The following is a 23843-nucleotide window of genomic DNA, read 5'->3' as shown; positions in this document are numbered from 1 at the left end:
GAACCAGCTCACAAATAGCCAGCGCGCGGGGGGAGACTTTGGTAATGCACCTCCGATGTCATTTCCGCCCAGTGAGGGCGGGCGATTTAAATGCCAGCACTGCAAAGTTTGAATAAACTACCGTAGATTCCGGATTTTAAGCCGCTACTTTTTTCCCACATTTTGAACAGCTTTGAACTCTGCGGCCTTTAATACAGAGCGGCTAATGTATTATTTTTTTTCATGCCGCCAAAAACATTTTGCCTCGTAACAGTAGACCAATAAAATTGATGAGTAGTTCACAGAGGTCCAATGAAATTGTACGATAAATCAAGCGCACTTTCACAATTAAATTATTGTAAATCAGTCATTTGTACTCACCCTCATCAACATGGAAAACACTCGAAGAAAAGCATTGTGCTGCCTTTATGGCAGTTATTTAGTTTATAATATTTTCGCTTAGTAATTCATTTGTTAGTTAAAGTTAGAACTGTTTTAACTATATTTGTTTTCTGTACTACATCGCGGGATGATATAACGTCACACCCGGTTTCGCCGCGTCTTGTGGGAAAAATGCCGTTTGCGATAAACGGGACGGCGGGGGGAAGCGGCGGAGCGAAAACGCTGCTTTTAAGTTAAAGGCGATCAATAACTTTTCCTGGTAGGCTGCAGTATATATATTTTTTACCAGTCGTTAGGAGATATTGGAATGTTCAGTAAAGAAGTATACGCAACGTATATTTAAAAGTAGCCGCGTTACAGGCACGGTTCGAAAAAAAGCATTTGCAATATGTATTTGTTTATGTTACCATATGGATTTAATTAAAAGTTAAAAAATCCTCACGTGTAATATCTTTCTGTGTAAATATCTCATATTACAACGTGGGACACCTGCGGCCGAAAATCCGGTGCGGCCTGTACAAGTAAAAAATTGATTTTATTTCTAAAATTAGAGCCAGCGGCTTTTAATCAGGTGCGCTCTGTAGTCCGGAATCTACTGTAGTCTCGAAACGACTTACCGACTGCGTGTCGTTATTTCAGCGCTGTGTGTAGCACATCGCTACAGTCTGCTGATAACTAAGAATTCAAATTTAAATTACTAAAGTCTGCACTTTATTAATTGCACGCACTCTGGTGTTGAACAGATTATATCCAAAAGTAAATTCTGAAATGAGGGAAATTCCCAAGGTTTAAGTACAATATCTAAACTTTACTTTAGCTTGATCACTTTCTTCTTGTCCTCCTTCAAGCAACTTCAATACACTGTAACAGATTATTATTCATCACAATAAAATACGCTAACCTCCACATAACAAATAAAAGCGCCAACTGCCTCAGGTGTACCTGTTGTAGTCGAACCAAGCTGCATAGCTGGGTATAATGATATGGTGAGTCTGCTCTGTAACATTGTCTTCATGTAAATCGGGATTCTTAGTTTGTTCCCCTTTGTTTCCCGCAGAAACATCTTCCTCGTCCTGGTGCAGAAAAGCACAATTGACCATCAAATGCAATCTGGAAAGTCCTCTTACAATTTTGGACCACAATACATTACTATCAACAAACAACTTAAAGGAATTTAACACATTTAGAGTTAGGGCTAAAACAACAGGAAAACTAGAACAACCCAATCCAATTGTGACTGAATGTTGGCCAGTACTTTACATGGAGAAAAGTATACCTCATATTTCATCACTCCCAGTGGGTACCCATTTCAGTTCAACTTCTCATTCCCATTCTGACATGTCTGTCCATAACCTCCACTACTTCCAAGATGAGGCCAAACTCAGGCTGGAGGAGCAACATCTCATATTACTTTTGGGTAGCCTCCAACCTAAGACATGAACGTCAATTTCTCTAACCTCAGTAACTTCTCCCCCCACCTCTTTTTCCATTTCCTTTTTTGGTTACACTCTCACCCCTTTCCTTCTCCTCACCTGCTCATACCACCCCACCCCACCTCCTCCCCCGCTCATGTTACTTTGATATAGAGAAACTTACTTCACACATCTCTGCATTTATATCTCTGTAGCCAGTTGTCTTACCCTTCAATTTAGCTTGTTCACCTTGGCCTCTGCCTCAGCATAAATAATTTACTTTCACCACTCACGTCTTGGTCTGAACAAGGAGTCAGCAAGCTTGTTTCTACTCATCTCAGCTTCATTTTCAATAAACTAAATTTTAAAAACTTACTTTGTGGGTTTTTTTTTTAAAAGGATGTGTTGGGCTATATATAAATATGGTTTATTGCTCTATTACTGCATAAATATGGCCTAAAGTGTGATCAGATCGTCACACAAGTCCTAAAATTAGTTAAAGAAAACCCAATTAAATAAATAACAAAAAACATCATACTTGTTCATTTATTTATTGAGAAAAATGATCAATATTACATTTACATGCATTTGTTGGAAAAAGTATGTGAACCTTTCGGATTATCAGTTCATTTAAAGGGGAAATAAGAGTCAGGTGTTTAAGTCAATGGGATGACAATCAGGTGTGAGTGTGGGGGGCACTGCCCTATTTAAAGAACATAAACCTGTTTGTTCATGATCAAAGTCTGATCTTCACCACACAGATTTTTGGAAGAGTGCCATGCCTTGATCAAAGGAGGTTTCTGAGGATCTCAGAAAAAAAAGTTGTTGATGCTCACCAGGCTGGAAAAGGATATAAAACCTTTTCTAAAGAGTTCGGTCTCCACCAATTCAGTCAGGCAGATGAGGAAATCCAACACCGTTGTTACTCCCCTCCAGAAATAGTCGACCAACAAAAATCACTCCAAGAGCAAGGCATATCATATTCCAGGAGGTCACAAAGAACCCCAGGGTAACATCTCAGGAGCTACAGGCTTGTCTTGCATTGGCTAATGTCAGTGTTCATGAGTTTACCGTCAAGCAAACACTGAACAACAATGGTATCCATAGCAGGACTGCAAAGAGAAAGCCACTACTCTTCAAGAACATTGCTGCCCATCTAAAGTTTGCTAAATACCATGTGGATAAGCCAGAAGACTACTGGAAGAATGTTCTGTGGTCAGATGAGTCCAAAACAGAACTTTTTGGCTTAAATGAGAAGCGTTATGTTTGGCAAAAAGCAAAAATTGCATTCCAGCATTAGGACCTCATCTCACCTGTGGGATGATTTGGGCCTGCTTTGCTGGCTCAGGACCAGGATGGCTTGCCATCATTGATGGAACTATGAATTCCAAACTGTATCAGCAAATTCTACAGGAAAATGTCAGGGTATCCATCTGTGAACTGAAGCTCAAGAGAAAGTGGGTCATGCAGCAAGCAGACTAAACACATTGATGAAGGTAGAGCAGTAGATACAGTGTATATGGACTTCAGCAAGGCATTTGATAAAGTGCCCCAAGCAAGGCTAATTGAGAAAGTAAGGAGGCATGGGATCCAAGGGGACATTGCTTTGTGGGTCCAGAATTGACTTGCCCAGAGAAGGTAAAGAGTGACTGTAGACAGGTCAGTTAAGTTTTTTTTAAACGCAGAAATTGGTGAGTGCATGGAATGGGCTGCCAGCGACGGTGGTGGAGGCAGACACAATAGGGTCTTTTAAGAGACTCTTAGATAGGTACATGGAGCTTAGAAAAATAAAGGGCTATGGTTAACCCTAGGTAATTTCTAAAGTAAGTACATGTTCGGCACAGCATTGTGGGCCAAAGAGCCTGTATAGTGCTGTTGGTTTTCAATTTCTCTATGTTTCAAAGACCCTAAACACACAAGTCAGTCTACCAAAGAATGGTTAAAAGCTGAAGAAATTTCACGTTTTTGAATGGCCGAGTCAAAGTCATGACTTTAACCCTATAGAAATGCTGTGGAAGGATCTGAAGCAAGCAGCTCATACAAGGAAACCCACCAACATCCCAGAGTTGAAGCAGTTGTGTAAAGAGAAATGGCCTGAAATTCCTCCAAGCTGACATGCAGGACTGATCAAGTTACTGGAGACGTTTGGTTGAAGTTATTGCTGTACAAGGGGGTCACACCAGTTACTGAAAGCAAAGATCCACATACTTTTTCCAACAAGTACATGTAATATTGGATTATTTTTCATAATAAATAAATGAACAAGTACAATTTTTAATGTTATTTATTTAATTGGGTTATCTTTATCTACTTTTAGGACTTATGTGAAGATCTGATCACATTTTAGATCATCTTTATGCAGAAATAGAGAAAATTCTAAAGGGTTCACAACTGTCTAGCAACACTGTCACCTTATGTATGTACAATTACTCTATGTATACAAGTTACTTGTACATTGTGTTTTATAGGATTACTTTTATTTTTTTCTTTTTTGTGTTCTTTATGCTTGTGTTTTTCATGCAGCATCGAATCCAGAGTAACAATCATTTTGATCTCCTTTACACTTGTGCTCTGAAGAATGACCACAAACAATCTTTAATCTTGAACTAACAGAGTGCACATGAATTATGAGTGAACAACACTCTTACCTTGCCTGTAGTTTCCAAATTATCATCCTCTTGCTCATCTGGAAAAGAAAACAGAGGTCAAAAGTGCTTCCTTGGCTGGAATTCCGGCAGATATGTTATAAATAATGCATTTAAAAAAGCAAGAGCATTACGTCATACTACACAGTGAAGCAGGATGTGTGGTGAGGAGAAACAATAGATTAACAGTCTGAAAATTTGCTTTTTTATACTATGAATCTAGTTGCATTTTCATTATTCTAAAGATCTTCATCCTTTCAAAAGGGCAGCATAGGAGAACTGCCAGAGCACATGATTTATAGGTTACGCGTGAAGTAGTGGATCACCATTATGATGTATGTTCACATAGATGTCTGTTTGCCTTGTACACTGCTCTGCAGGTGTTCCAGAGTCAAGTTTACAAATGTTCACGATGGGCAGACTATGCTATTGGTTCACTTACCCACCTGGACTGATTTCTTCAGCAAATCTGCAGGCATTACATTCTACCTTTTCATCTATAATTTATATAAATTGTGAATTATTGAGGGCCAGTACTGAGCCATGTCACAACCAGGCAGTGTCAATTTACTAACCTGAAATAAACACTAATTACAATTAGTTATATTTTGCTGGCAACTGACGTTTGCCTAATTGGTTTATGGTTCCCTCTTTTGTCTCCACTTCCTTTCATAAGTAGTGATGCTACATTTACTATTTCCCAATCTATTATGGATATTCCAAAATTCTGGTGCAATTAAAGTTGGCCTGATAAACCAGCTTAATGGTCAAAACAACTTGCATGAAAGTTAATGAAATTAAAACCCAAGCAGTCAGCCACTGTGTATTGTGCTGCTCTGCTACTGGAAAATGAAGTTTTGCTCATCAGTGAATGATTGGTTTTGTAAAATTAGTCGTTTCAGTTCTGCAGTAAAGCTATAGATAAGAGTATAGCCTGTGTGTTACTTGTAGTCTCATAGCTTATGCATGCAGTTTAAAACTCTGATTAATAAAATTCATGCTTGAACCAAAATCTAGCAATTCGGCACTGTGTTTTCCGAAGAAAATCACAAAGACAATTAGGAGCAAAATAAGGATGAAAGTGAACAGGTATTTAGTTGAGGGATACATATTGGTTCTGCTAAAATTTAGATGGGATGATTCAAGGGACAGATAGGTAGACAGTGAGAAGGTAATGGGGAGAGAAAGTGAATAACTGGCTGAAAGTGACAAAGATAGAGGTGGACATACTAAAGTGGAGAGATGTAGGATGATAGACAAGTAGACAAATAGATTATTCATTACCTAGATCAGTCATAGTTCCACCTTTCACTGGAGCTGATTCAGAATCTTTCTTTGTATTCACTAAAAAACAAAATCTGATGTTACAAACACCACAGACTATTTGACACCAATTATAAACATCCACAATGAACCCCAAACTGCAATTAACACATAGTAGAATACACAAATGAACATTGCAAATTTGAAAGGAACTGTATCCCAGATGCTGTTTGAGTCTCACTCCTTCTGTGTGCTCAAACTTAAGAGAATGAAGAACTCTTGTTATTCATTAACAGGATCTGGAAATCATTAGCAAGTGGTCATCTTTAATTAGTCTTAAGATGTTGGCAGTGGGCTGCCTTTTTCCTGGATCTGTTCTAGAAGCAATCTTCTAGGTTTGAAAACACAACCAAATTCTAATTGTGGTCCTACCAACTGACCTGATAGCATTAAGGAGTGCTCAGTGTCACTGGTTGGCATTGTGCAACTCAGTTTATCTGTGGAATGATTTTGCTATTGTCATTGTATGTTAAAAATCTTTGGGAAGGATAACATGCATTGGCTTATTTAACAGGTGTTTTATTTGGAAGACCGGCTACCTAATCTTGCAGAATATAATATAAAGAATGAATATGGTAGTTAATTTATCTTCATTTAAGCATGTTTTATGTAAATTTTGAGTGAACAAATGCAAAGCAAGGAGCACAAAGAGCCCCTGCTGATGAGTTATAACATTAGCTCTAGAAAATTGCTGACTACGATGAGCAGTATCTATCTAGACAATAATGCTCAGGAAACATACAAGGAGTATTGCAAAAGGCAGCGCTGTAAATTTTTTAACTGTTTGACCAAGAGGTAACAATGAAGCAGTTGTTAGCAACCTTTAACTCTTCCTAAGGCTTCATTCCAGCAAGATGACTCCGTTGAATGCAGAGCCAGTGATCCATCAGCACAGTGGTTTTTCTTCAGTATCAAGACTTCAAGAACTGTTTTGCATTCAATACATGCACCAGATATGGAATAACATCATCTGCTAATGGTCAAAGAAGGGTCTTAACATACTGTATCTCGGGGTGGTAAAATTATTCAAAACTGAATGCAATCTAGACTTTAATTGCTTATAGCCCTCCAGATACTCAAATTGTAGATGGACTTCCAATATAGAACAGTAGCAAAAACTAAACTGAGTTACGGAACCATCACTGAAGGTCTCATTTGTGTATTCTTCTGCTGAAACAGGACAGGCAAAAAAGTAATAATGATCCAGAAAATCGTAGAACTATCAAAACTGCAAACATTGCATTGATTACAGGGGGCAGAGCGTCAGTTTTTGAGAAGGCAATGCTTTACAAGGGGTGCGAAAAATTTTTAATACATTCATCCAAAACTGCACTGAAATATTAAAAATGAAGACTGCCCCAATTATTTATGCCACATTAACTTTCCACACACCAGGAACAATACTTATTTTGACAGGCTGACTGCTGCATTACATTCAATACTAGAAGAAACACAACAGAGAGAGCATCCTTAAGTGAAATACCAGCTGAATCAATACATTATCTCACCATAAAGGCATGCCAATTGTGATCAACATACCATGAAATACTTTTGAAATGCTGTCACAACTAAAGTATGTAAACATGCCAGCCAATTATTGCGCAATTATTGATGTGAAAATGAACTGTGACTGCTGTCATAGAATTCTTCAGGTCTCTGCCCAGCTTCCAGGGTTCATTAAAAGGTTTAAATCTTAAAGAATCTGTGCATTTCTCAATTACTCTGGCATGAGAGCTGACTTTTCAGAGACCCAAATAACACAAATCATGTTTGAGCAGTATACTGTAGCATCAAGACTGGCACTCAACTTGATTTTCATTCTATTGATTTAAATGAAAACAAAACTTAGTGACCAAGTGGTGAAGTTGAAAATTTTACCCAAAATGATCCATTCAAAATCCATCTGCTGGCACTGCTCTACAAGTCCTGCTGAACACCGCCATGACTCTTAAAAGTAGACGTAGGTTAACAATTAAAACTTTGCTGATTAGTCATTTTGCGCCAAAGAGTTCTAGGTTTGGATTGTAAAGGGATATTTTACAATATGTCTGAGATGGAGTTGTAGCAATGGTAGTGATGTTTGCATGCCTGATATTGATGTCAAAAAAGTCATTAATCAATTTTGGATGAAGATTATCAGCAGCAAGAGGATGGAATGTTATTAGAAGTTGATAGATTACAGCTTCCCCAGAATGAACTCATTTTGCTACCAATAAAGCAATTATACTAAAACTTGTAACTAAGCTCTCACTGCATTTCTTATTCTTTCAGTTACCTTTATTGTTTTCCTTTATGTTATGAATGAAAGTGCAGACCGAATGCAAAATTTCAGTGAATGGCATGCATTTCTATTTCATAAAAATTACTTCCATTTATATAGCACCTTTCATGATTTTTTAAAATACATCACAGACAACTGAGTGCAGTCGCTACTACTTTTTAGGCAATAAGCAGCAGTCATTTTGCGCATAGCATGATCCAATAAACAGCAGTGAGATAAATATGAGACAATGTGTTTCTTTTTTGCTATGATTTTAGGGTAAATACTGTATAACATACCAGAAGCTTGCTCTTCCAATCATTTCGCAGGATCTTTAAAGTCCAATAGGTAAACAGTGCAATGGTGAAACTATTCATGTGGTGGATATTTCTATAATATACTGTGTGCTTAAAGTGAGATAATCCGTACTATTCTCTATATTATTTGACAGAAGTCCCTGATTATTTTTTCTACACTACCTGAAAAAATTATACTTTATTGGAAGGGGTATATTATTACTATCCCTATGTACTGCAGAGTCAGATGGTCTTGTTAATGTGCAAGGAACAATACATTTATTTTCAGGAGTAGGACATTTATATGTATTGATTAGTTTCTCTTGTCACCCTCTAGAAATGGACAGAGGCAACTCTCCAGCCACCCAGCCGAACTTCTGCTCAGATCAGAGACCAAATCTTAATATTGGCTCTGCACGAATACAAAGCACACTGCTACAGCAAGGTTTCAGAATCTCTCACCCTCAAGTGCCCCCCAAGCATTTTACTGCAACATGAACAGTGGTCTTACATCATTTTGAGAGGTGCTTCAACCATGCTTGCTTTCTGCATATTCAAGGTCTCTCTTACAGTTACCATAAACACAAAATTGGACAATAAAATTCAAGACACTGTACAAATACTGTCCAAACTCTGGAAGACAGTCCCTGGTGCATCTGTTAGCTGACAATCATTACCTGTATCAACTGTGGCCAGGTAAGGTCTCTGTTCACCAGAAGCTAATCTTCTTACAAGGACTTATAGAAGTTACTAAATTGGGACAAGCATATTGCTGCATCAGTAATATAGAATGCAATGCTGAGTTGCTTATCCAGAATCATCACCTAACGCTTACACGGTTCAGGGATTTCAATAGAATGCAGAATATTTTGACGGCAGTTACTGCACAGCATGCTCAGTACCAGCAAATTAATTGCTAAGCATCTTGTGTCTGTTTAATAGTATGCATAATCTCACTTTATCTGCTTCAGTTTGCTACTTTCTTTTATACACCTGTATGAATACATCTTATCAATCTTCACTTGTTCCCTTTACTACAGATTAATCACTGATAATCATATAGTGTGTGAGGTTTCACTCATAAAATATTTATATTTATTTTGACATTCTCTGAATATTCAAATACAGGCTTGCCACTAAATTAGACACCCTGCCCCATTTGTAAGTAGCTGGTCAACTTATCATTGCAGCTGAACATTAGTCCTAATTTAATTGAAAGCACAAATTAATCTTACTTATTTTGGAGTGTTGGGAACTGTTCTCTAAAAATAGCAGGAGAAAGTTGAATTCATATTTAATTAATTCTGTATATTAAAAGTAATTTCATTCCAATAGCAACTTAACACTATATTGCAAAGCACAACACACTCAACAATATGTATATGCACTATAAACCAATTAGTTTAGCTCTAATAAATCTGGAGTGCAACTTTCTTCTAGTATTTCTGTTTTTATTTCAGATTTCCAGCATACACATGGTTATTTATTTATTTATTTATTTATTCATTCATTCATCCCTTCTGGCCCTTTGAGCTACAACATCCAGCAGACCAAACGAGTTAACCCTAATCTAATCATAGGACATTTTACCATGACCAATTAAACTACCAACTGGCACATCTTTTGACTGTGGGAGGAAACCAGACCACCTGGAGGAAACCCACACAGTCATTAGGAGAACACACAAACTCCTCACAGGCAACGGTGGGAATTGAACCTGGGTCACCCATACTGTAAAGTGTTGTGCTAACCATTACACTATGGTGCCTCCTACCCTGTGTCTTACCCTATTTTGATATTGAAATAAGATTCAAAGTGGGTAAACTTATTTAAGAAGATCATTGGAGTGAATCATGGCTCAGATGCAGCTATGTTGCTGAAGGTCAGGTTGGATGTTTTGCCAAGTTAAAGGCATCATATACATATAAGATTATGGATTTGTGCTCTATCCCATACACCCTTGGCAACTGCAAACCATGTTTCTTAGCTCTCAATACTGGACAGATATAAGCTATGCAAAGGTGTTCTGAAACTATCATAATCTAATCAGACATAAAGATGCAAAATCTTGAAGTGAACTGAAGCTCCACAGGGAATTTTGTAAATGAAATTCAAAGTTCAGAGTACATTTATTATCAAAGGACACATATATTACCATATACTACTTTGAGATTAATTTTTTGCAGACATTTATAGGGAAAAATTACAATAAACTATACTTAAGCAAAGACTGATAAACAACGAATGTGCAACCAAGACAAACTGTGCAAATATAAATAATACTGAGAACATGAGATGTAAAGAGTCCTTGATAGTGAGTCTGTAGGTTGTAGAATCAGAGTAGTAATGAATGAAGTTATCCATGGACGTTGAGGAGCTTGATGGTTGAAGGGTAATAACTGTTCTTTGTACATGGTTGTACTAAACCTGCAGCTGAGATACTGTGAAGGAAAAGCCTAAACTGCAATAATAGCTTTGAGGGCGAATTCATTATTACAAGAAAGCTGCCGGTTATGATTTACTAAAAGCAGAAATTTCAGTTGCCATGTAGCAGTTTCAATTATAACTTACAAGGTTATGGTTTGGATGAATGTTTATATTTTAATAAAACTGAAGAAAGGAGTTTGGGACAACAGAAAATTGGTGATATTAATTGCTTAGCCTGATGTTTTAGCTGTTCCACTCAGTCATATTGGGATTGTCTTGTGCGCCATCAGTTTTGCACAGTTTCCGACTGTCCTAACTACTGCACGAAATAAGATGTCACTGGATTTTAAAAAATTTTTTGATCCTAACCCAATTTACTTCTCCATGCATATATTTCTGCCAAATATCAATAAAACATAGCTGCTGGTTACAAGGTTTTGAAAATGGCAAAATCAATTTCCAAGGTATTGCAGCTTAGAAAATCAGAAATATTTACCAAACTCAGCACAGTTTGAGGCTTCATGTGATATATCTATGAAGAATCTGAAAGCTACGCCAAAACACACTGCATAATCAACAGTAACAAGAGAGAAAACAGTGTTGGGTTGTTTATATTTACAAAGCACATTTGAAAATAAGTAATTCTGATCCTTCACTCTGTATCTGTAGTGTAGTGGAGCAGAAATACAACTTGAAGTAATTTTGAGTGGTTCTTGGGCAGTACCTTCAATTTGAATGTTAGTTTTCAGCTTTGGTATCTGGAACTAAATCCAACTTGGATTTCAGAGGAAGTAGCTCACCTTTAAGACAATGCAACTAAAATAAACATTGCGCAGTCCTAATTTACTACCAACTGAATACATATCCATTTAAAATCAAGCGATCAATACAAATTCAGTGATTAAAAACATTAAACGAGAAAAACTTATTACCACTTTTCGGTAGTGTGACCTCTTCTACGTTGGGGACAGGAGAAGGTTCATCCATGTCCTTGGTCAGATCCTCTTGGTCCTCCTCTCGATGTCCACGCTTTGACTTGGCATATGGTGTGGCAGGACTGCGTCTTAAAACAAGGTGCAATGCGGTCATCCGCTCAAGAGTACAACATTCTAACTCTTTCTTTATGTAGTCACATTCTATCACTATCACTGACAGCTACATTTATCCAATGTGGAAAATCATATGGAAAATGCTCCAGATACCAATACTGTCTCTTTGTCAAAGTTTGAGTGCATTTTATATTCAGTCAATTTATATGCAATAATGATGCAGGTGAGGATGGCTGCTACCAGAAGGCCCCAGTTAAAACAGGAAATGCTGGAAACAAGCAAGCTAGCTTTTCAATTTTTACCATCGTCCAATATCAACTTAAACAAATCTAACTACAGATCTGCAAACTTTAAAAATTTCTATCACTTTGTTGAGAGGTCATTTGGATATAGGTGTGCAGTGCAAAGCTACACCATCTTGGTTTAATATAGGCTGCAGGAACAAAAAAGATCAGATGGAACAAAAGCAGTTCAATGACCAATCCCACCAATGGATCATGCATACCTCTCAGTGCCACAGAATCTTGGCTAATTTAAAAAGGTGACTAAAAAGGTGACCAATTTAGAACTCTAGTTTTGTCATGGACAGAGATATTGTAATTGTAAAGACTTGAAGTTCAGAGACCACAAGTGTGCCATATATTCAATTTTTCAGTATGTTGAAGCAACCAGCATCTCACACACAAAATTCAAATGATATATTTTGTAGATCACCTTTAAAGTTAACTTAGTTGGAACTATAGAAGTTGTGCTACGTGTGTAGATCAAATGTTGGGATGGTATTACATATGGGGTATATTTCATTTGGTTTACTGCAATAACTTGGTATAAAGCTCCAGGGTCTTGTTCCATTGTGTCTTTTTTTAATCCAAACTAAACAGGAACAGTTAAAACTCAAGGTACATGGAGCTTAGAAAAATAGAGAGCTATGGGTAACCGTAGTAATTTCTAAGGTAGGGACACGTTCGGCATAACTTTGTGGGCCGAAGGGCCTGTATTGTGCTGTAGGTTTTCTATCTTTTATGTTTCAACCTAAAAAATTATATCCCTGAATGACTGTTGTGTGGTATATGGAAGGCACAGATTGATCAAAGAATAAGGGAGCACCTATAAAAAGACATTTCCCTCCATTCACTGCCCTTTACAGACTGTATGACTATAATAGAGTCTGAGAGTTCATTGAGAAGGAGATAGGGGTTAAAGTTTAGTGATGTGGGAACCACTGAGTAAACACATCTGCAAAAACTCTATGAGTATATATGAGCTCAAGTTCTAGTCTTGGACAAAATAAAACTGACAGAGTTAGACCTTGAGTGTGATCATCTGCAGAGAGACCAGAAAGAGGTACAAGAAAGCATTGTGGATCTGGACCTTAATTTGAAACCTATGATAAAGGCAAGGAAATAGTGGGAAACCTACATCAACTCTGTAGTGCTATGAAGCAAGAAGTTACCTAGAGAAAAGGGGACATCTTTTAGTTATGTGGTGAGGCATTCCATAATTAAAGTTCAGCCAACCACAACTGTAAGACAACTGTAACAAAGTTGTCTGCAGAATGTACTACCTCCAAAGTACTACAGTAAAGATATAAAAAGGTATAGGTGGAAAAACATCTTGAGAACAGTCAACAAACTGACAATTTTGCAGTCAGCTTTGAGGAGTTGAGTTAATGGGCCACATTCACAAGTGTAGTAACCTCATATTTCCTGCTCTTGAATGCATTCTGTAGAAGGAAGGGTTTGATATTCTGGTCAATTGGATGATTTTTGGACAAGCGAAATGTAACTCATTAATTTGGCTAGGTACCCATGTATCGGCAGAGAGAGTAAATAGGTTAATGTAGGAAAATTGGATCAAATAACAAGGGGCAGCAATAAAGAGACTGAATGGAATGTAAAATTAGAGGGAAACAGCAGATAAAGCAAGAAAAGCATAATGTATTTGGAAAATCATAAATACATTCAAGTCCTGAAGCAGGGTCTCAACCTAAAACATTAACCATCGCTCTGCTTCCACAGACTGCTTAGTTCCTCTAGCAGTATGCTTTTTGTTCCTAATTACAGCATCTGTCTCCATAATACCTCTGAATGTCAGGTTTAAAGAAGTAAAGCTGTACAGTCAGAGGTTTCCTACATTTCAGTCCTACTGATATTACAGATAACTAAGAAACATGGCTATAAATAGGCTCAAGAGTTGGAACTGAAGGGGTATAAAATGCATCCATAAGGCTACTTCTACATATGAGGTTTGGGGAGTTTCTGATTAATAAGTACAAAGGAGAGGGAAATCAATGGAAGAGATTATACTGTAATCACAAAGATTAGAAGGATTAAGGAATGATATTGCAATTACAGAATACAGATGAGAATTACTTTGGAAATATGGACAAAATTAAAAATAGATATGGTAGATTATTATTAGTACATGCTACAGAATGTGAAAAAAAGATTATTCATAAAGAGCAGCTTGAAGTGAATAGTAGAACAATGTAACATGCCATTTAAAGGTCATTCCAATATCCATCAGTTGAATGGATAAATCAGGGAAACTCTTCAGGAAGGGCTGAGGTTACAGACAAATTCACTGAGTCAATCAAAATGGACCACTAATGAGGCTAATGACTGAACCAAAAATTGAGTGTTATGTTTGATATTCTGTAACCTTCCTAAGCTGGTTAGTAACCTGATGTTGATAAGCATCAGGGAATCTGTAACAGTATTTTGGTAAATTTATTACTGTCAAAGTTAAGTACAATAGCAACAAGCATAAAATACAAAATTGCAGATGCAGAAAAGCTAAAATAAAAACTGAAAATACTTAGCAGGCCAAGCAGCACCTATGGAGTGAGAAAGATCAACATTTCAGGTCAATGACCTTTCATCACAACTGTTCCGATGTCCTGGCTGGCTAAGTCCAGCCTTTTCAGCTTGTGTTTTTAAAATTAACAACATGCTGGTGGTGGAGTTTAAGAATTAAGAGTAAGGGGCAAAATGGTATATTAATCTTTAAAAATTATATACTAATTTCTAATTCCATCAGAAACTTATTTACTTGAAATGTTTTCCATATTAAAAGCTACTGGACAGCTAAGTTGTTCTCGGTCTCAGACTACTCACTTGAGAATGGGAAGACTAGCAAGTACGATGTCAAAGGCAAACTAAATCTGCCAAATGACAGTTCACAATTATATCTTCTTAAATAGTGAATCAATAACAAAGGTTCTCACACAATCAAAATGAGTTCCAACATGTTAGAAAATACTATCTTTCAAAGATCCTGTTTCACAGCAGAATAGTTATTTCTTTTTTTGGGGGAATTTTTTTTTCCATTTTTATATATTACGATCAGCTTTTTTTTTCTTCAGCTCTATTAATTGTATACATATTAATTTGTTGAAGTTTTGTATCATTCTATAGCTGTAGAAGATTATGTACCAATAAAAAGATTTTTAAAATGAGAATAGTTATTTCTTGTATTTAAAATTGCAATTTATTTCCACGTAAAACATCCTTTTGTTTATTAGGCAGCTCAAATAATCTGAAGCAAACTGAAAATAAAAGATTCTATTGTTTTGCTTAGAACCGGATGAGGTAAACAAAATAAACTATGCTGCATCATTCTGCTCTTGTAATTATCAAAGTCCTGTCCCGAGTCTTTGTGGCTCATCAGGCCGGTGCTTATGCCAGTTTCTCCTTGTAATTATAGTACTCGTAAAATAAGTTTGACATTAGTTCCAGCAAAAACAACTTGAATGTTGTTTGGACAGTGGGAAAATATAGGTGTGCAGTGCTTAACAAAAAGCTAATGCAGTACCCCAAATGGTTAACTAGCACAGTAAATATACTCATTGGGTAGTATACTCATTGCAATTAATTTGAAGTTTCAATTGGCATAGCACCTCCTGTACAGCAGTAGGATTGTTTAAAATTTACTGGGGGAGGGGAATGATAAATAATGAAATGGAATTTTCTCAATTAGAAGATAAATGAAGCATAATCTAGCCAGAAAAAAAGTAAGAACTTCTCTTTTAGAATGCATTAATATTAGAGGATTGAATTTAAGTGACATTAAAGGAGCAGCTATTTGGAGTACTGAAGTAATAATGCAGAAGAGGTGCTTTAGAACATAGAACAGAATAGTACAGCATAAGAACAGGCCCTTTGGTCCACGATGCTTCTGCCAAACAAAACTAAACTTATCTGTCTACACATGACCATATCCCTCCATTCATTGCATGTTCATATGACTCAAGGTGGCATCCATCATTGAGGACCCTCACCATCTGTGACATGCCCTATTATTTTTACCACCATCAAGGTGGTGATACAGGAGCTTGAAGACCCAATTCAGGAACAGTATCTTCCCCTTCCTATCAGATTTATGAATGGTCCATGAACATTTCTTTGTAATTCCTTTTTTTTGAACTATTTATTTTTGTAATTTACAGATTTTTACGTCTTTGCACTGTACTGCTCCTGTAATATAACAGATTTCACTTGTTGGTAATAATCGATCTATTGTGATTAAATTCATTAGATTTCATGTTATTACATCTTTAATTAATTAGATTTCATAATATTAGGATTTATTGTTATTAAGTCTTGCAGACTTCCTATTTCACTGGTTCATCCTTCAGGATGTTCTGCATTTTTTAAAATACTAGATATCAAGTGTATGGTCGTGTGGTTTCCTGGTTACTGTTACAAGTACCTTCTACAATGCTTGGATACTAATGTTGATGCCGATGAATACGCAATCATTTCTATGGATTCCCTTGCACATAGTCCACTTTGGCAGATGCTTTGCCTTCTTTTATTACCACCCTATCCATTTCTAATATATCCTCATTCTTCCATGGTGAAATAATCTTCAATTAAAAACAAGTCAGTAGGAGTATTAGTCATCCCCTGGATATTCATTCTCATATAGCCCTAAGAACCTAGCTGCATAATTCAGGATGTTGCCTCTGGAGTGCATCTGTATAAATTGAAAGCACCATGCACACATACATGTCAAATGGGCACCTAACTAATTTTAATATTATTCATGCGTAAAAAAAGAGTAAATAGCAATACATTTGCACAAAAAACCAAATGAAGAGAAAATAGTAAGCAGATATACAAACAATGCATGAGAATCTACTCCCAAAAACGTAACTAGCAACACCAGTTCAAGCAGACTTGGCATATTTAAAATTATATTTGGTCACCATCTTGTTTTCTGGTAACCCAAAGATCTGAAGTATTACAAACGTATAAAAATATAATTTTTAAAAATCTTTAAACTTACCCAAAAAGTTGCCCCTGTCCTCCTGGAAATATGTTCAATTAAGTCTTGCATTTACAGACCTACTCCCTTTCAAGAGCCTGAGGCTTAAGTTTTGGACCTTTACTGCCATTTGCCTTGTTTTGCTCAGCTTGCTATCCCTTCCAAATGATATTTAAATTTTACAGCAAGGTACACTCCCATTGCTTACTATGTAGATATTTTGCAATGCATCAGAAAAGGTAAAAGCAGATACAAGAGTAATTCTTTCTATTTATGCGCACCTAAAATAAATAATTGAATAGCATTAACATGAATGTACCAAGACCTGCGTTCTTATTTGGGCTTGCAGCAAGGGTAAAACCATATATCAAAATGTTCTCATTGACAACATTCTGTTTCAACTATGAATAATAGACAGAAAAGAAAATCTAAATCACTTCAATTATATTCCTTTATCTTCATTATGATGACCTACATAAAAGAACATGTCCACTTGATATTATATGTATGGAGAGCTTTTTTTAGATTATATATTATTTGTGACTTTGGAATTCATGAAGATCTATTTTCTGATTATTGACTGTTTATCTGATATTCTGATAATCTTCATTGGTCTGATGTCACCATCAAGAAATTTTCTATATGGATGAATGATTGTTTTAAAGAGAGAAAAAATCAGAGCAGAAGAAAAGTTGGATGGGAGGGAGAAAGCAAAACAAAGAGATGAGAGAGAAAAAAAAGACCAAAGGAGGATACTATGCACCTGGGAACAGTTTGAGAGAGGGAGTGCACACACGAGAGGAAGGAAACATTCTGCTAAATTGCTCAGGTTTAGTGTGTGAATGGAAATGCTTTCAATGTTAATAAAATAACAATATTGTGGGCACATGTCAGAGTTCATTTTTGAAACTGCATAGTATTCGAGTTGATAACTTCTGTTTCCCCCTTGGGGTGGAAGAGTTTCTAAGCAACCTTTCTAACTTGGAAGAAACACTACGAAGACAACCCTGCAAATATTCTTGTTGGATTATATGTGCAATCTCATGTACATGCCCTTGAAATGAAACCTCCCATTCCATAAAACAAGAAACTGAGAGATCATTGCGCCCGACTTTAACTGCTGTTTGCTGCTGCAGCGTGGCGGCCTGCTTTAAAACTGACACTTTAGCGACTGGCCGTAATTGGTCCACAAGTACACTCATATCAGTCTACTTTGCGCACATCAGTTTAGATCACAAGACATTAAATAAATGACTGCAATTTTCAAGGTACTCCAAGCCTTTGGCAAACATTGATGCTGATTTCCCATCCCAATTATGAAGGCATTTTATTGGTTTGCAGCTAATATATTGCACCACTGGCTGTACTGAGCAACAGCTCAGGAGTGCGAAATGTGATTTTCAATGGGCGTTAAAAATTCTAATTGAATTCCTCAGCCACTTTGGGTTTTTTCTGTATGATTATCCTATGAGCATTAGGAGTGCAAGTGAATGGTTGATGCTTGCTGCCGTACTACCTGGAAACAGTGCCCCAGAGAGCACATCCTGCAAACAGATGAGCAACATTGATGTAATTAATAAATAAAGAGGCCCCAATATGGGCAGATGATACTTGCTATAAAGGCTCCCTGGCCATTGCTGATAATCTAATTCTTGGGTTGAACCTGAAAAAGAAAAAAAAACTTGGACCTGCCACGTTTGAAATAGAATGAAACATGTAATTTCAGAAAATGAAACTAATATTTTATTTTCGTATGACGTGGGATCAGTCATTCCACTGGTCAATGCTAACTTTCAGAGCATTCCCATCAGTCACATTCCTCTAGTTATTTCCCTGTAACCTATTCTCTCTCACCTACGCATCAATGAACCCCCCCCCCCCCACCCAATTCTCTTACCACTCATTTACATTAGAGGAAATGTACAGTAGACAATTAATTTGTCACCTGCCTAGACTAGGGATAACGCATTATCCAATTAACCTTACAACTAGCTTGTCTTTGGGATGCGGGAAGAAACTGGAGTGCAACTGGAGGACAAGCAAGCTCCATCAGTTTGACATCAGTGGTGGGTAAATTAATGGAAAGTATTCTTAGAGATAGTATTTATAATTATCTGGATAGACAGGATCTGATTAGGAGTAGCCAGCATGGATTTGTGCGTGGAAGGTCATGTTTGACAAACCTTATTGAATTTTTTGAAGTAGTTACGAGGAATGTTGACGAGGGTAAGGCAGTGGATGTAGTCTATATGGACTTCAGCAAGGCCTTTGACAAAGTTCCACATGGAAGGTTAGTTAAGAAGGTTCAGTCGTTAGGTATTAGTGCTGGAGTAATAAAATGGATTCAACAGTGGCTAGATGGGAGATGCCAGAGAGTAGTGGTGGATAATTGTTTATCGGGATGGAGGCCGGTGACTAGCGGGGTGCCTCAGGGATCTGTTTTGGGCCCAATGTTGTTTGTAATATACATAAATGATCTGGATGATGGGGTGGTAAATTGGATTAGTAAGTATGCTGATGATACTAAGGTAGGAGGTGTTGTGGATAATGAGGTGGGTTTTCAAAGCTTGCAGGGAGATTTATGCCGGTTAGAAGAATGGGCTGAACGTTGGCAGATGGAGTTTAATGCTGAGAAGTGTGAGGTTCTACATTTTGGCAGGAATAATCCAAATAGAACATACAGGGTAAATGGTAGGGCATTGAGGAATGCAGTGGAACAGAGAGATCTAGGAATAACAGTGCATAGTTCCCTGAAGGTGGAGTCTCATGTAGATAGGGTGGTGAAGAAGGCTTTTGGAACGCTGGCCTTTATAAATCAGAGCATTGAGTACAGAAGTTGGGATGTAATGTTAAAATTGTACAAGGCATTGGTAAGGCCAAATTTGGAATATTGTGTACAGTTCTGGTCACCGAATTATAGGAAAGATATCAATAAATTAGAGAGAGTGCAGAGACGATTTACTAGGATGTTACCAGGGTTTCAGCACTTAAGTTACAGAGAAAGGTTGAACAAGTTAGGTCTCTATTCATTGGAGCGTAGAAGGTTGAGGGGGGATTTGATCGAGGTATTTAAAATGTTGAGAGGGATAGATAGAGTTGACGTGAATAGGCTGTTTCCATTGAGAGTAGGGGAGATTCAAACGAGAGGACATGATTTGAGAGTTAGGGGGCAAAAGTTTAAGGGAAACACGAGGGGGTATTTCTTTACTCAGAGAGTGATAGCTGTGTGGAATGAGCTTCCTGTAGAAGTAGTAGAGGCCAGATCAGTTGTGTCATTTAAGGTAAAATTGGATAGGTATATGGATAGGAAAGGAGTGGAGGGTTATGGGCTGAGTGCGGGTAGGTGGGACTAGGTGAGATTAAGAGTTCGGCACGGACTAGGAGGGCCGGAATGGCCTGTTTCCGTGCTGTGATTGTTATATGGTTATATGGTTATATCTGGGTAGCAATGGAGATCAGAATCAAATGTACGGTGATGCAAGGTTGCAGGATTAACAGCTCAGCTACTCAGCCTTGCACCTACTTCTGCAAGTTGACTGAAATTTTGTTCTGCTTAATAGTTGTACAAGCTGGGGAAAAAGCCAGCTGTTCCAATGGGACAGGCCCAATGACTTTATGAATGCGGCACTCAGAACCCAGGTGATCACCAGTCTCCAAATTCAGCCATTTTATGTAGGTGCTAAGCAACAACCAAATCATTTTACTCCTGTGGTATGTGAAGGATGCATTATAAAGTATTATAATGCACACTAAACTTTTTCCTAATGCATTTTTCCCTCAGTTTTAATAGCCTGGGATTTGGAAGTTATCAGGTGGTGATGACAGCATGTCATTTTCTTTGGACTAAGGCCCTACTAACCCATTATTAGAATGTTCTTTTACCACCTGCCTCCATCTACCAAAAGACATCACTTCCATTTTATAACATAGAAAGATACAAAAGATGTAATGAATACCCTGGCAGCTCTTCTAAAAGATTGAAAATCCAACTGAAGTACTGTTTCAAACCAACTCTGCTGTTGCCTAAACAACACAGTAGGTCACCTATTTCTGTAATACAACAAATTTACTGCATTATTGTAACTTGAGGTCAAAATATTACACACTCTAATCCTCCTAAAAGTTAAGACTTCCAACTGTGTCTACAATACTGTTAACTTTTACAATACTTTGCTAAACGAATCAGCTTTTGTTTCCTTCACAAATTCACTTCTATTCCCCTGTATATGTTCCCTGCAACATAGTTATATTTATTAGTTCACATTTTTCTGGGCAGGTGCTCCATAAAAGATGGCAAAAACTTCAACTTCCATAATGTAGCATCAACTGTAAATGCCAGATATCCAGACTGAGCCAAAATTTCAGCTCAGCTTCATCTCCAGGCAGAAGGGAAAGCTAATTGTGGAACTGCTATGCAGTATTCCTAATATTAAATAACCACACTAAAGTCACATAGAATCATATAGCACAGGATGCTACAGTTGAAAAAAATGTGACAAATTATAACAAGTTTCTTTGGCCAGCTCCACTTTGCCATTAGTAAATGATAACGTTTTAAAAAAATGAGAACATGATACTAGCTTTACCAATGGAGGTTGACTTTTCATTACACTTCTTTGATTTGTCCAATTAGATAACTAACAGACAATTTAACAAATTGCTTTTGTTGATTTTTAAAAAAAAAAATCTGACATTAATGTAGTTAGTAAATCTAGAAAGGTTTCCTTGCTATGCTGTCTGCCCTGCTCCTAGTCCTGATTGCTTCTGGCAACATTGTTCTCTTTCAAAATTTAATTTCTTGTCACTTTCTTCTCTTTGAGAAGAATTTTCCCTCTTCCCTCTCCAGTTTTCTGTCAGCTATTTAAATATAACTGCCTGCATGTACCCCCAGCAGCCCTGTTTTTTTTTTACACATACTCTGCTTTCTCTGGCTAGTAGCACAGTCCCTACAAGCTTTTCTTGTGTGGCATACTACTCTCTACTTCATTTGTCTGCCTCAGTCCCTACTGCCAATAAAATATATAAAAATAATTGTCTGCTTCTGGGACCCTCATCTCAATATTGCTGGAATGGAGTCAGCCTTTAAGTGATTAACCTAACATGGTAAATCATAATCCTAATAATAGGGTGTAACATTCTTGCTCAATTTCCGATTCACCCAGAAGTAAGAATTGATTGCGTATTTTAAAAATCCTTCACATTGGACGGATTCTATATTGACTTTTAAAAAACTAACAGACTTTGTTGTTTACATCTAGCTCTCTTCTGATTAATATTCTGTCATACAATATTTTCATGAAAAAATTGCCAAACCACATTTTTTCAGTTCATTGTTCACATGTAACAATGTTCCACCTCAACAAAATTTTCGCCAGGTAAGTTTGTGACTTTTCATATTTTCTCAAAGGCATTCAAGCAGATTAAACTCTTGAAAAGGAAGGCCATATACTGTATGTGTAATAAAAAATTCTAAGGTCTTTTGATTGCCATTTTATGAACAGAGATGGAAATTTTTAAAGTCTTGAACAAAACTCATATGAAAAAATTGTATGCTTCAGTTTTCATTGTTTGAGTACTTTATAAAAAGGCCATAGCCCCTTTCAAAAGTTTGTACTATGAGACCGAACTAGGGGGGGGGGGCGTGGTGGGTTAGGCAGAGGGAAGAGGCAGAAAGAGGTACACAGCCAGAGAGTGGTAGAATAAGAAAGAGAGACAGCAGTGCACAGAAAGGTGTCGAGAGAACAGAAAGCAGTACTCAAGCATAGTAAATCTAAAAGGGGAAGAGATAAACAGATGTAGTAGCACTAGATAAGATACAGTAAAAGATAGAATTAGCTGGCATGAATATGCCTGGTATATAAAAAGGAAAAAGTTGGAGAATGAGAAAGAGCCCCTCTTTTATCATTAACAGTGTGAATGAAGTAAAGAAAGATCAAGACAAATAAGTTTGAGTTTTCAAGGAAAAATTTACAGAATTGCAAAATTCAACCCTACAGAAAACCAATATAAAAACAACAAACAGGAAAAGAATCTGACTTAGTGGCAGTAAATAATTTGGCCTGATATTTTAATCTGCATTCCATTCCTATTATCAAATAGGATACCCACTGAAGCACCATAACACTGCAAGGGCATCTATTGACAGACAGATCACAAATGTCAAGTGTTCAATTTTGAAGTTTGTACTGATCCAGTAATTGCAATTTAAAAAAAGGTTGAGACCATCACTCTTCATTACTAGGCAGAGGGTATACATTCAAAGACACCCCACTCCCCAAAAAATAGAAACAATCTTCTACCAAGCAAACTGGAAAACTAAGCCGCAGGCCCTTCAGAGGTAGCATGCCTCCAAAAATAACCATTGGTCAAATTTCCAAGAGAATTGAGCAAGGTTAGTTTTTTCTTGGGAATTTAAGTTTTGGTGTGTTTGCTGTAAAAGAAACCTTTTAAAAAAAAATTACCTCTAGTTACTGGCAAAACAAAATGGTGGCCAAAAGGATGTTTTCCCTGCAGAAGTATTTTGAGAATTTTAATTAATCCCCCTTCTTCTTGATGGATGCTTATGGCTAACTACTTACAATGCTCAAATTATATTTTTACTGTCTCCTAAATATCTAAGACAACCAATATAATTCAATTTCTCATCATCCATTGCTTTGGACAGATAGTTTAATTGAGGATCTGTGATAGGAGAAACCGATGAACAGCTTGTATAAAGAGTTCTTAGAAGTGTGTAGGATGCATGTGACCTTTTCTTGTTTCAGTTTTTGCTTTGAAGAAAT

General features: G+C 37.0%; 1 protein-coding gene across 4 annotated transcripts in view; it reads right to left on the bottom strand.

Annotated features, from left to right (window-relative positions):
- LOC140741189 (SWI/SNF complex subunit SMARCC2-like) overlaps window positions 1-23843 on the bottom strand; it is a 112403-nt gene that overhangs the window by 45990 nt on the left and 42570 nt on the right. For 3 of the 4 annotated variants that reach the window (XM_073071073.1, XM_073071074.1, XM_073071076.1), the window contains exons 11-14: window positions 11677-11807; window positions 5723-5782; window positions 4442-4479; window positions 1324-1454 (exon numbers count right to left, since the gene is read on the bottom strand). In XM_073071073.1, coding sequence (XP_072927174.1) covers window positions 1324-1454; window positions 4442-4479; window positions 5723-5782; window positions 11677-11807 — 360 coding nt within the window. The remainder of the gene's footprint in view (window positions 1-1323; window positions 1455-4441; window positions 4480-5722; window positions 5783-11676; window positions 11808-23843) is intronic. The other variant, XM_073071075.1, reaches the window with a different exon arrangement.

The sequence above is a fragment of the Hemitrygon akajei genome, chromosome 18 (genome assembly GCF_048418815.1).
Source record: "Hemitrygon akajei chromosome 18, sHemAka1.3, whole genome shotgun sequence".
In the NCBI taxonomy this organism is placed as follows: Eukaryota; Metazoa; Chordata; class Chondrichthyes; order Myliobatiformes; family Dasyatidae; genus Hemitrygon; species Hemitrygon akajei.
The sequence above is the reverse complement of the archived record's forward strand: the minus strand, read 5'-3'. Positions and strand labels throughout refer to the sequence as shown.